This window comes from Anolis carolinensis, chromosome 4, assembly GCF_035594765.1.
Source record: "Anolis carolinensis isolate JA03-04 chromosome 4, rAnoCar3.1.pri, whole genome shotgun sequence".
NCBI lineage: Eukaryota > Metazoa > Chordata > Lepidosauria > Squamata > Dactyloidae > Anolis > Anolis carolinensis.
Window position 1 is genome coordinate 205,140,575 of NC_085844.1, and position 14,286 is coordinate 205,154,860.

At 40.8% G+C, this 14,286-nt stretch overlaps 1 protein-coding gene across 1 annotated transcript; it reads right to left on the bottom strand.

Moving 5' to 3' along the window:
- On the bottom strand, nucleotides 1–13,665 carry wdr77 (WD repeat domain 77). Its single transcript, XM_062978654.1, has 10 exons — nucleotides 13,323–13,665; nucleotides 12,823–13,008; nucleotides 10,132–10,273; nucleotides 10,002–10,051; nucleotides 9,457–9,527; nucleotides 7,859–7,913; nucleotides 7,200–7,271; nucleotides 7,001–7,109; nucleotides 3,165–3,233; nucleotides 1–2,139 (listed from the first exon to the last, which is right to left on the bottom strand). The coding sequence occupies exons 1-10, from the start codon at nucleotides 13,648–13,650 to the stop codon at nucleotides 1,977–1,979; spliced, it is 1,245 nt and encodes a 414-aa protein (XP_062834724.1). The 5' UTR covers nucleotides 13,651–13,665; the 3' UTR covers nucleotides 1–1,976.
- Nucleotides 13,666–14,286: the final 621 nt, after the last annotated feature.

The window sequence follows — 14,286 nt, forward strand, 5'->3', positions numbered from 1 at the left end:
TTTCAAAATTAGAAGAGATTTATTTAAAAACAAAAACAAAACAGAAACTGCCTCGCTCTCATTTGTATGTAGTCATCACTTATTTCATATATTACAAAGGTCCTGGAGTAGTGCTTGCTTCAAACTAGCAAGGACAATTTTTTTCTTCCTTTCTTCAGAAGATCACAGACAGGGGGAAAACCCCTCCTTCAATAGGTCTCCTGATAAAATCCCATTATAAAACCACAACATGTCACCATCAGCATGCACACAATATACCTAATACTCCTTCATGGATCCTGGGAGTGAATACAGTGAACAAAAAATGGAAATACATACAATAACAAACTAGACTACAAGTCCAGAAAACTGCTGTGGACACTACCAATACTTTGGATTTTACACAGCAATTACACCAATCTACAAACACCTAAGTTTCAAATTCCCTATGTCCTTGAAGGTCTAATGGCCACATATTTAGGAAAATGGCTTCTTAATCAGTCATCTCTGCTGTAACCCTGATGGTGATGGTGCACAAAACTTACACTTAGCTTCTGCAAGCAGGCCTGTAGGATTTGAAAACCACTGAGCTGTTCAACTCATTCTCCTCAAATTTTGTATGTTTTTATTTGAATGCATTCTTCAATCTAAATGGAGAGATCAAAGTGAGGCTTTAAAATAGATTAACTCTTTGTTTACCCCATTTCCAAGCCAGTGAGCCTTATTTCCAAAATCTGCAAAGTCCCCTTCAGAATTGGTGGGAAAATTAAGGGCCATCTTAAAAACAAACAAAAAAAACAGTTGCAGCTTCTCACTTTCTTCGGACAGGAACAACCTGTCATCCACATGCTATACTCGTAAGTCAGCAAAATGAAGCACATTTGTGCATCCAGACTTGTAAAAGGGTGAAGAGTACAACACAGCTTCACAAAATGACCTCACCTGAACTAGGATGATAAGAATCAAAACATAATGCATACATGGGTTGTACTAGAATACAATTTGAAGGGAGGAGCTAATTCTTTGTATCCTCGCAGAACCCATTTTGAAGGGAGGAGTTACTTCTTTGTATCAGAGTACTAGGATACAAGGAATTAGCATGCCCCCCCCACAAAAAAAAATGAATTTGCACCCATCTTTCTCCTGAAACAGCAGGTCTCCAAACATCACAAATTCCTTTTACATTGCTAAAGTCCTAGGGAGTTGAAGAAGATGTAATGTTCAAGAAACACAATTCCAAGGGCACACATAAAATTAGCTGAGCAATTATCTGGTATATCACCAGTAGGTTCTAGCTTTCCATGATGGAAACACTGAAGAAGAAAAAAGCAGCATTACAGGAGATGAGTGTCTTCTGTTGCATACTAGGCATTTCCCTGATAATATATAAAAATCAAACCTACAGTACCACACCTAAGCCCCATGTATTTGACAAGGACTAATGTGTCAAGACTTTTCCTTCTTGTAGATCACAATTATTTGCACCACAAAGACTGCATTTGTAAGGCAGGACAGTTTAGACTAAATAAATATCCTAAACAGGGATGGAAAAGGTGAGTCTCATGAACCTCCAGGGATAAAAGAAAATTCTTTAAACAAAAAAAAATGTCCAAAATTCCAATCTTCTTAGCAATGTTCATTTACTCTTTTGGCTAAATTACTTATGTCTCTTAAGTCATTAATGTAATTCTGGTTGGAAAAAAATTGCAGAAATTACTGTAAGCTCTTCTTCTACTTTATCTTTTTAACATTCTCCTCTATAACTTTGGAGTTTCTAGAAAGTGTAACACATCTAAAACTAAAATAAAGGATATTCTCTTCCAATTCACATTATTGTTAAATCCTGTTAACCGGGGAATCTAACTGGCTGAAAGTGGTTCCTCTAACATGAAATTGCTACTGGACCCTTGTTCACAGCAAAGGCCACATCCAACCTCAGGACTCAAGAACAAACGGATGCTATGCAGGGAGAAGAATTCAAAACAGAACATATAAAGTTATGCAGTTATGTTGTTGTTTTTGCCAGAATGGTGGTTATTCTGTGTTGGAACAGTGTGATGTAGAACTTGATGGTCCCATCCGACTGTTGTCAGTGAGCTTTTGTTCAATGGTGACCATGATAGGCCTTTCACAAAGTCTCGGTGGGAGCGGTTTCTAAAGCTGGAAAGATAAGGACACCGTCTTAACCAGTGATGTGGTTACTTGCAGATTATTAAAAACAAAAGGAGTCAATGCATAATTACATTAGAATAGTATTCTCAAACTTAGTATGCTTGAGTTGTTCTGGACTATAGTTGCTATCATGTCCATGCAGCATTGCAATGATTGATAACCCACAGTGGTGCGACACAAAAATACAATTATGACTGATGTGCAGAAAATGAATATGCTTTAAAGCAGTGGTTCTCAGCCTGGGGTCCCCTGATATTTTTGGCTTTCAGCTCCCAGAAATCCTAACAGCTGGTAAACTGGCTGGGATTTCTGGGAGTTGTAGGCCAAAAACATCTGGGAACCCCAGGTTGAGAAACACTGCGTTAGCAGTTCTGGCTCCATCTTACAGTATCTTGGGAAACGCAGTTTATTGAGATACTAAGAAAGCTCAATAGCAATCAACTCAAAACTTCTCCAAAATACAAATTTCAGGTCATTAAATTTCTGTAATTTTTTAGTATAGATACCACATCAATTATTAAATCAAATGAAAGATAATGAGATTCAGAACAGAAAAAGTACTTCACACACAATGCAAACATACAGTGGGCCCTTGATATCCACTGGGTTTCCATTCTAGGACTATCCCATGGATACCAAATTCTGTTATACACAGCAATGTAGTAAACTACATTTGAAATGGCAAAATCAAACTTTGCTTTTTGGGATTTTTTAAATTAACTGTGGATTGTTGAATTTGTGGGTAAATAAACTGTGGATATGGAGGGCCAACTGTACCACGTCATTCAGTACCACAACCTGAAACAACAGCTCACAATTCCATCAGCTTTAAAACAGGATGAGAGAAATTTGGGAAAGAGGCTACAATAAACAAGAATGGCTCAAAATACTAACCCATCCCTAAATATGTCCAGGATAATGTATGTCCAACAATAATGGCAAACACCCTTAACACTGTCCAGGAAACAACTGAGAACTCAGCATAGGAATTGAATAAAATGTTTTGTACTCACATTTCTGAAAAGCTAGAGTCAAGGACAACTACTGAGCAGTCTTCACTGATGGAAGCCAAAAGAGGTGAACTAAAGGGGAAAGAAAAATATAATTTAACTCATATTGATTTGTTTAGCTTCTATAGTCCATGAAACCACACCAATACAACCATACAAGAAACTTTGACATTTCTCCTGACTCTCGTGTTTCTTTCTTTTATTATCTAGTGCTTTAAGGGGAAGTTTAAGCCAAAAAGGGGATGGCAAATTGTAGCGAGGCTTAGAATTCAAATTTTGGAACTAGGGAAAACAAGCAAGGATAAATGTACGCAGCAGCAAGGACTAAGCGATTAGAATGAGAAAATTCCTCTTAGTTTCTTCCCTTCCTCTTCTCTCGCTCCTTTCCCACCTTGAAACTGTTACATCTCTGCCTTCCTTTGAGGTCCCCTTAGGATTGAACATGTTTTTACAGCAGCTGGGAAAGCAGCATGAATCATTCTCCTTGTCCTCCTCCTCTCCATCTCTGCCCTGTTGCAAATATAACTTGCACTTAGGAGGAGTTTACAGACTGATGGAAGTTCAGCAGAAATGGCCTCAGAGTGAGGCAGAGGTATTGTGGCACCAAGATGGAACAGCCAGAGCTGTGAGTGAAATGGAATATTTAATGTACATGTTTGTGGGCAAAGTTTAAGATAAGCAAGAAGATGACCTACTGGCATGGGATGGGCTGCACCTCACAGGAGTAGGAAAAAATGTTTTTGTTCAGAGACTGGCAATCCTGAACAAACTTTAAACTAGGTCATGTGGGGGAGGATGACATTATCCTTGGAAGCAGTAGTTGATCAAGGCCCAGAATGAACAGACAATAGGCTAAAGAGAGAGTTGGACAAACACAGCAAATATCAAGCAAATATCAAGCAATAATTTCAAATAAACAGCTAAGGGGAATGTCCCATGGGCTTAGATGTCTTTACACTAATGCCCAGAACATGGAAAATAAACAAGATGAACTGGAACTTCTAGCACAACAAAACAGTTACGATGTAATAGGCATAACAGAAACCAAGTGGGACGGGTCCTATAACTGGAATGTAACAACGGAGGGGTATACAGGGTTCCCTCACTTATCGCGGGGGTTACGTTCCAGGACCACCCGCAATAAGTGAAAATCCGCAAAGTAGGGACACTATATTTATTCTATGTGTGAAGGAGAGCAAACCACAGACCACTTACTACAATGCAGTCTATACTTTATTTTAGCAGTTACAATATACAGTACACCGGCAGAGAAGAATGGAAGCTAAATAACCCTTTTTTATTTCCAACCCTTCCCTATCCCCCCCTTTCCCTTTATTTCTCCCTTTCCCTCCCTTCCAAAACCCTTTGCACACCACAAAAAAACCATGAAACAGCGAAAATACCATGATAAATGTGTACATTAATCTCAATTGAAAATCTGCGAAATAGCGAGGGAGCGAAAAGTGAACTGCGAAGTAGCGAGGGAACACAGTAACCTATTTCAGAGAAATAGACCAAACAGGAGAAGGGGGGGGGGGGGGAGAGCAGCATTAAATGCCAAAAATATTTACATCTGTGAAAAGATGGAAGACTTCAACCCTGGAAACCAGGTTGAAAGCCAGGTAAATGACCTTGGAGGGCCACATCTGGCCCCCGGGACTTAGTTTGGGGACCCCTGGCCTAGGGGATTAAAGCCTCGTGACTTGAAGGTTGGGTTGCTGACCTGAAGGCTGCCAGGTTCGAATCCCACCCAGGGAGAGCACGGATAAGCTCCCTCTGTCAGCTCCAGCTCCATGCGGGGACATGAGAGAAGCCTCCCACAGGATGGTAAAAACATCAGAACATCCGGGCGTCCCCTGGGCAACGTCCTTGCAGACGGCCAATTCTCTCACTCCAGAAGCAACTCAAGTTGTTCCTGACACGAAAAAAAAACTACTTAGATATACTGCCAAAAATACAAAGTCCATTAAATTTCTCACTTGCCTTGCAGACAATTTTACTGAAAAGGCAGAGCTGCTCAACACCTTTGTTTCAATCTTCTCTGAGCAACTTGCTCTGTAGCGGACGAGGTAATAGGGGAAATGCAACTCGAAATAAGTAAAGAAGTAGTCCAGGAATACCTGGCTATTCCAAATGAATTTAATATCCAGGGCCAGATGAACTACATTCAAGAGTATTGAAGGAACTAGCAGAACCACTGGCAATAATCTTTGAGAATTCTTGGAGAACAGGAGAAGTTCCAGCAGACTGACGGAGGGAAAAGATTGTCCTATCTTCAAGTAGGGGAAAAAGGAAGACCCAAACAATTACCATCCAGTCAGCCTGGCATCAATACCAGGAAAGATTATGAAGCAGATTGTTAACGAGGCAGTCCAAAATCACTTTGAAAGGAATGCTCTGATTAAGTCAACATGGATTTCTCAAAAGCAAGCCAGACCAGACTAATTTTATCTCTTTTTTTGATAGAGTTACACACTTGGTAGATGCAGGGAATGCTGTGAATGCAGCATATCTTGATTTCAGTAAGGCCTTCGACAAAGTCCCCCATGACCTTCTTGCAAGCAAACTAATCAAATGTGGGCTAGGCAATGTTACTATTAAGTAGATCTGTAACTGGTTAAGTGACTGAACCCAAAGGGTGCTCACCAATGTTTCCTCTTCACTGTGGAAAGAAGTCATTAGTGGAGTGCTGCAGGGATTGGTTCTGGACCCAGTACTGTCAACATCTTTATTAATGACTTGGATGAAGGTTTAGAGGGCATACTTATCACGTTTGCAGATGACATCAAATTAGGAGGGATAACTAATACTCCAGAGGACAGGATCAGAATTCAAAATGACCTTAACAGATTAGAGAGCTGGGCCAAAACCAACAAATGAATTTCAAAAAGGACAAGTGTAAGATACTACACTTAGGCAGAAAAAATGAAATGCAAAGATACAGAATGGGTGGTGCCTGGCTCGACAACAGTCCATATGAGAAAGATCTTGGGAGTCTTCGTGGACAACAACTTGAACATGAGCCAACGGTGTGATGCAGCAGCTAAAAAACAATGGGATTTTGGAATGCATCAAAATGAGCATAGTGTCTAGATTGAGGGAGGTCATGGCGCCTTTGTATTCTGCTTTGGTTAGACCTCACTTGGAATAGTGTCCAATTCTGGTCACCACAATTCAAAAGAGATATTGACAAGCTGGAATGTGTCCAGAGGCAGGCGACTAAAATGATCAAAGGTCTCATCTTAAAGAGCTGGGTATGTTTAGCCTGCAGAAGAGAAGGTTGAGAGAAGACATGATAGCCATGTATAAATATGTGAAAGGGTGTCATAAGGAAGAAGGAGCAAACTTGTGTCTGCTGCCCTTGAAACTAGAACTAGCAGCAATGGGTTCAAATTACAGGAAAGGAGATTCCACCTGAACATTAGGAAGAACTTCTTGATCCTACAAGCTGTTCAACAGTGGAACTCTCTGCCTTGGAGTGTGGTGGAAGCCTTAAACAGAGGCTGCGTGGCCATCTGTCAGGGATACTTTAATTGTGCTTTCCCGGCATGGCAGGGAGTTGGACTAGATGGCCCATGTGGTCTCTTCCAACTCTATTATTCTATGATTCTATTTTATGATTGTGATAAGCTTTTCCACTTTTGAAGGGATCCCAGGCTACTATTCCTGGGAAAATTGGTTTATTTTATTTATACCTTTCTCCCTGTGGGGATGCAAGGCAGCTAACAATCCCACCCTTTGGCACCAATTTAAAACAGTGTGGGCCGCCTCAACAACAATGCATAACAGTGCATACAAAACATAGACAGGCCAACTCATAATGATGCTATCAAGCATACCTATGTGCAGAAAAAGCAAATGCCGTGACACCTCGAGAGTGCACAGGTGAGCTAAGGACAGGATCCGCATTTTTCGTATCCACAAGAGCAACTGTTCCACTTTCATCACCTTCAAAATAACAAGGGGAAACAGTGTTATTGGAAGAACAGAAGCATTTCTTTACAATGTTTAGACAACAAGAATTAAGATAACCCTTACCCAATACAAATGAGTCACTTCGATGTGGATGCCACATCAGTGAGGTAGGGAGGTTGCTAAAGGCACTGCAGGCTGTCAAGGGAGAAATAAAAACATTAGTCAGGATCAAATGTCTGTTTTATTTCCCAGGCAGAAAATTGCAACTGACTGTCAGCTAATATTTAAAAGAAAAACTCGTATACAAACAGTCTTAAAAGCTACAGCTCAAAACATTAGCCATCAAAATATTTACAAATAGAAGAGCTCTGAATCCTGTGTTTAATACAAGTTCCTTTTGGTTATGCCTGCTCATAAGGAAGCAACCAAGAGGGAAAGAAGGCCGATGTATTGGATCTATATTCAGATCTTTTCTGACTTGTTAAAGCTTCAGTTTGATATCAAAAGTATCGCCCTAGTTCTTATGCCAGGTTTGGGTTTTTACACAAAATAACCTTTTTGTTATCACAGAATGCTTCATTTCAAGAGTAAGCAAAGTGTGGCTCAACTGCACCCTGTAAAGCTTCTATCTGGTAAAAGAATCCATAGATCATTTACTTCTCATCCACATCCATGAGGCAAACTGTAATTTCAGCTGGAAACAAATTCCTTTTTCCTTCCAAATCCTATTCTACTTAAGACACAGAAAATATGAAAAAATAATCTGGGGTTAAAAAATGTACCTATCCGGGTTGCTGGTTTTGGCAGTCTTGTATCCCAGAGTAAAATCTTGCCATCCTAAAAGAAATTTCAAAGTGTTAATGAAAAGTTAACAACGATTTTAAACATCAGTACAGTATGACTCCCATACTGGTACCATGGTTTAACCCAGGGGTCCCCAAACTAAGGCCCGGGGGCCACATGCGACCCATCAAAGCCATTTATGACATCGAAGCCCCACGGCAGCAGCTCCCTCCTCCTCCAACGAGGAAAGCACTTGTGGCGTGAAGGAGGAGAGAAAGGAGCATGCCTTTGTCACTTCCTCCCTCGCCTGGTATGCGCCTTCCAAAGCTTTGCTTCTTTATAATGGTATTTTAATTATTATTTAATTAATTATTAATTATTAAGGGGTGCTTTGCTAGTGCTTTAGGTGCACAAAGGCAGAAGGGGGTTGGACTAAATGGCCCAAGGGGTCTCTTCCAATCCTCCTTATTATTTTTATGATGATGATTATTATTATCATTATTATTAACATTGAGGCCAGGTGGCCATCTGTCAGGGGTGCTTTGCTTGTGCTTTTGGTGCACAAAGGTAGAAGGGGGTTGGACTAAATGGCCCAAGGGGTCTCTTCCCTTTTTATTATGCTTATGATTATTATTAACATTGTGGCTGTGTTTGTTCCCATTTTTTTTTACTTCAAAATAAGATATGTGCAGTGTGCATGGGAATTTGTTCATAGTTCATTTGTTCATATAGTCCGGCCCTCCAACGGTCTGAGGGACCGTGAACTTGCCCCCTGTTTAAAAAGTTTGAAGACCCCTGGTTTAACCTATGTCTTCTTTAGAGCAGGGCTTCTTAAACTTTTCCACTTGCGACCCCCTTCAACCAGAGAAATGTTTACATGACCCCAGGTATATAAAACAGGATAAACATCAAACATTTACAAAAACTAAATAAGCATTTGCAAAGCTTCCTAAACAGGCTGATTTTCCGTTTTGTGGAGTTCAGCTGAAGCATTTTCTGTAGGGTCCATGATAAACACTCCATGTTGCTGATAATAAATTTGTGTAAATAGGTGTCATTTAGAAATCTTTTGCTGTTGCCAAACTTTTTACTACTCCAACATTGCACTAAGGGGATCCCATTTGGAGTCAGGACCCACAGTTTAAAATAAAAAGCAGTGCTTTAGAGTATGCTTCTGCCAGATGTTATCAGAAAGTTGCACTGGATACCTCTCTAGGAATTTCCTAGATTCTTCAAGGTGACTACATGGTCATTGCCAGAGAATGTCAATAATTCATTTCAACATGGTTTGTTATTATCCACCATTTTCTGTTTCTACGGTAAATTCAAAAACATATTTCCCATGGATACAGAAGACATACTGCATCACCATAAAAATTGGTAACTACACACAATGAAACCAACTGTGAAATTTCACATCTTATGTCATATTTTTCATTTCTTTGATATCATGATAATATAACAATATTACACTTGCGCTTATAATGACAAACATAGTTACCCAAATGGCCCTGTTTTCAAAATGCAAAAACTATAAATGGCCCTGTTTTCAAAATGCAAAAATTATAAATCTGAACCCATAAGAATCTGGTTTTACCTCAGCGCAGGATAGAAAGACTGTATCCTTCCCAGCACAGGAGGCCACACATGTCACCTGACCAGTATGGGCTACATAAAATTAAATAAAAAGCACAAAAATTCTGTTAATACAATTTGCTTAGAAGGTGAATGCAAAACATGGGGGTTTTTTTCCTGGGCAGAACATCACTGTATGGATACAGGAGTCCTTTAATGCATAGACAGCATTTTCAAATTAACATCTTTCCTTTTTTAAAAAAAAATGGAAGTGGGGATATCAGGAGCAGCAATTAGGGTCTCTTGTGGTATTTGATCATTATGAATTCAGATACAAATGGATCTGATCCACATTTCATAGACCTACAGGAAACAACAACAATGAATTTTCCTAGATTACCACTGGTAAGTGACTCTTTCTCTTCATGATCACTTCCTTTTATAAGATTCATATGAGGATAAGATCAGAGGAGGAAAGGTCATATAGAAACTATACCACACCAACCTACCTGAGAACAACATAATAAGGCAATTTTAAGCAAGAAATAAAGTAAGCTTTGCACTCACCTCTGTAGGTGTTGAGCACTGTTTGCTGTGGGATGTCCCAGATCTTCACACTAGACATAAAATCCAGATTAAATTTAAGAATAACGGACAATTTTAAATTAAAGTAGGAAAACAGGACAAAAGCGTTCACCTGAAGTCTTTGCTTCCGCTGATGGCTTGTGTGTTGTTGGGGAGGACACTCACTGTCGTCACGATGTTGTCATGTTCGTACTTACAAAATTTGTTCACTATCAAGGTCTCATTTTCATCAAGCTCCCAAAGTTCCAAAGCGCCTGGATGAGATGACAAAACAAATAGGACTCTTAGCCATCTATTCCATTATTTCAGGTTTTTGTATACTGTACATTAAGAGCTGTTCTCTGAGTCTTGAACAAGATCACATACAGATCCCAATTTCAGTGTCCTTAAAAATATATCAGTTTGTACTGAATGGGATTGGATCCAGAAGAGGATTTTGCTCATGAAAGGAGTGGTGGGGAGAGTGAATGTTGATCTCTCCTCTTTTCACATGTTACACAGTGCTGGCCATGAATATGTATGCATGCATGTAAACATTTACGAAACAAACGGACTGCCTGGTATGAATCCCTGCAGATGAACAGAAAAGACAAAGATTTCTATAAATATGACTGAACTATTTTCTTGACAGGTTTTCCACACCTCCTTGCACCCTCATCGTTAAATGTCACAACTGGAAACAGAAAATTCCCAAACCATTCCCATCTCCAGCCTGCTTATTTGCAATATATTGCCTAGATATGTCCCAAAAATCCACTGAAATTCAGGGAGAGGTAGGTAATGATGAAAGGATGTGACGTCAAATAGCTAGAATGGGACAAAACATACATATGAACATTTTAAAAAGTGTGACCTTATCAATGGTGTCTCCTTGGCTGCTGAACTACCTCCCTAATTCGGGATTAGAATTTGGGTCCTTCCCTCTTGTCATTTCGCAAACAAGTGAAAACCTGGCTTTGGGGGCAAGCATTTGGCTCAGCATAATTACCTGTGCAAAATAGTTGGAATGGCCTTTGGACTGATTGATATGATTATCTGGCTTTGGATCTATGCACAATAGTCATATAATGTTTATATAAGTTGTTTTAAATTGTTGATTAATTGCTTTTAATTGCTGTTGTTGTTTGGGCATGAAATAACGCCACCCATGTAAGCCGCCTGAGACCCCTTTGGGGTGAGAAGGACGGGATATAAATGTTGTAAGTAAATAAATAAATATTATTGACAGTTTGACAGAATCACACAAGAACAGACAACAAATGTAAGACAAAACAAAAGTACTTTTCAATTTCAAATTAAGTAGTTTATTTGGAGTTGGAAGCAGAAGAAAGGAAAGGTACAGAAGTATATATATGCTAGGTCCCTTTCCACACTGATGTATAAAATCCCACATTCTCTGCTTTCAACTGGGTTATATGGCAGTGTGGACACAGATAACCCAGTTCAAAGCAGATATTGAGGATTATCTGCCTTGATATTCTGTATTATATAGCTGTGTGGAAAGCCGTATCTTCCCCTATAAACTGGTGTGGGCTCTCAGATCTGTTGGGGAGGCCTTCCCCGAGCTCCCTCTTGGTGGTGGCACCGCCGGCTCTGAAACTCCCTCCCCAGGGAGATTAGGCTAGCCCACACTCTGTCCACCTTCTACCAGGACTTGAAAACCAGCGGCTCATTTGAATGACGTTTCAGTCCCTGATCATGATTGCCCAGCCCTAATTTACTGATAAGGTTTATTCAGCACTTTGCTCCTAGCCCCGGCCCTATATTCAACGTTATGGACAAGTCCCTGCCCTCTCTAATGTGATCACACCCACTATATTCCTGGTTACTGATTGTTGAGTTGGTTTGATAAATTTTGATGTTGTTTTAATATTCTGCTGGTTTTAACTGTTTTAATTGGATTGTTTACGTTATGTGTTATTACTGTATATACTCGAGTATAAGTCTAGTTTTTCAGTCCTCTTTTTAAGATTGAAAAAGCCCCCCTTGGCTTATACTCGGGTCAGGGTCCTGGTTGGCTTATATTTGGGTCAGCTTATACTTGAGAATATACAGTAAATTTATTATTTTTCTCTATTATTATTGGTGTTATTACATTTATTATTTTTCTCTATTATTGTTGCTACTATTACATTTATTTTACTCTATTTTTATTATTATTAATACATTTATTATTTCACTCTGATCTTATTATTATTATTGCATTTATTATTTTACTCTATTTATTATTACATGTATTATTTTCCTGTATTTATTATTATTATTATTATTACATGTATTATTTTCCTGTATTTATTATTATTATTACATGTATTATTTTACTCTATTATTATTTAAATGATACGTAAGCACATTTACATTGAAAAAGATGAGAATGATTTGATCAGAGTTGGACAGTCTTATCTTAAATCTGAGCTTTACGTAAATATTCAAAAACATTTCACCTACTGATGCCTCAATTAATGTAATTTTATTGGTATCTAATTTTATGTCTGAAATTTACCACCCTTGGCTTATACTGGAATCAATGTTTTCCCAGGGGTTTTTTTGTTGCTAAAATTAGGTGCCTCGGCTTAAATTTGGGTCGGCTTATACTCAAGTATATACGGTATGTTTTAATTGTATATTAGCATCGAAATTTGGTTTATGCTGGACTTGGTCCCCATGTGAGCTGCCCCAAGCCCCTTCGGGGAGATGGTGGCGGGATATTAAATATATATATTATTATTTAAGATCCACAGGATCCGGGACATTAGCAACAAACCATAAAACGTTTAACATCTGAAGATTCCCGAATACTCACCTGAGTCTGAAGCTACCAAGATGCCTTTATCCGCAACCCATTTCAGATCTGCGATTCCGGCTTCCGTCTGGACTCCGGCCGAGCAAAAGCCTTCGTTGGGAGCTTTGGAGGAGTCCTTGAAGACCCAAATTGAGCCCACCCAACAGCGCCCACTCAAGCTGGAGGCTCCCAGGAGCAGAGAACCATCTGCGAAGGAGAATGGCAAAGAGTGAAGGGCACATTTCGTTGTCAGGGGGCTTCTGTATCTACACCAAGCCATGGGTAAACTTGGGCCTCCCCTCCAGGTGTTTTGGACTTCAACTCCCGCCATTCCTCACAGCCTCAGGTCCCTTCCTTTTGCCCCTCAGCCGCTTAAGCGGCTGAGGGGCAAAAGGAAAGGGCCTGAGGCCGTGAGGAATGGTGGGAGTTGAAGTCCAAAACACCTGGAGGGGAGGCCCACGTTTGCCCATGGCTCAGAGTAGATGCCCGCTCTTCCCTCCCTGCCAGGGATGCATACCTACCTGCCCGGTAGTGGGCCCCATCCAGGTGGCGCTCCATGCAGGCGGGCGCGTGCGGCGGGATGCTCCAATCGGAGCCGGGCTCTCCTTCGCCGCGCGCCTCGGGCGCTTCCTGCTTCAGCTGCACGCGCTGCCCCTCGCTCTCCTGCTTCTCCTCCTCCTCCGGAGAAAGCGCCTTCGGGTCTTCCATGCCTCCAGCGGCGCGAGGCAGCAGAGGATCCAGCACGGAGCGCGCGCGAGGCCCACGTGCTTCCCTCCCCGGGCAGCCCTCTCGCGGCTCCGCCCGCCCCGCCGCCACTTCTCGCGAGAGGGGCCCCAAAGCTTCACTCATTGATTTCCCAAGGTCGAAGTCTTGCTTGCCAGGCGGTTTCGGACTTCAGTTCCCAGAATTCCTAATCATTGACCATAGCAAGCTAAGCCTTCTGGGACCTGAAGTCCTAAAAAAAAAGGACTAAAGTATGGAAATAACTGCACTGGGAGTAATTCAAGCCGGGTGCCGCCTTTTCTCGCGATACTTTTTTTCCCGACAGAGTTGGGTTTTGTCAGGCTGTAGACATTCAGCTACTTGTGGTTTATTGGTGCTGTTCTGAGTTCAAATTTTTTGTTTTATATGTGTTGTCGAAGGCATTCATGGCCGGAATCACTGGGTTGTGCATTTTCCGGGCTGTATGGCCATGTTCTCGAAGCATTCCCTCCTGACGTTTTGCCCACTTCTATGGCAGGCATCCTAAGAGGTGGGCGAAACGTCAGGAGAGAATGCTTTTGGAACATGACTGTACAGCCTGGAAAATGCACAACAACCCACTGTTGTTTTATATACTAGTGGTTTCATTTTGTATTGTAGGTAAAGGTAAAGGTTTCCCCTGACGTTAAGTCCAGTCGTGTCCGACTCTGGGGGGTTGGTGCTCATCTCCATTTCTAAGCCGAAGAGCCGGCGTTGTCCGTAGACTCCTCCAAGGTCATGTGG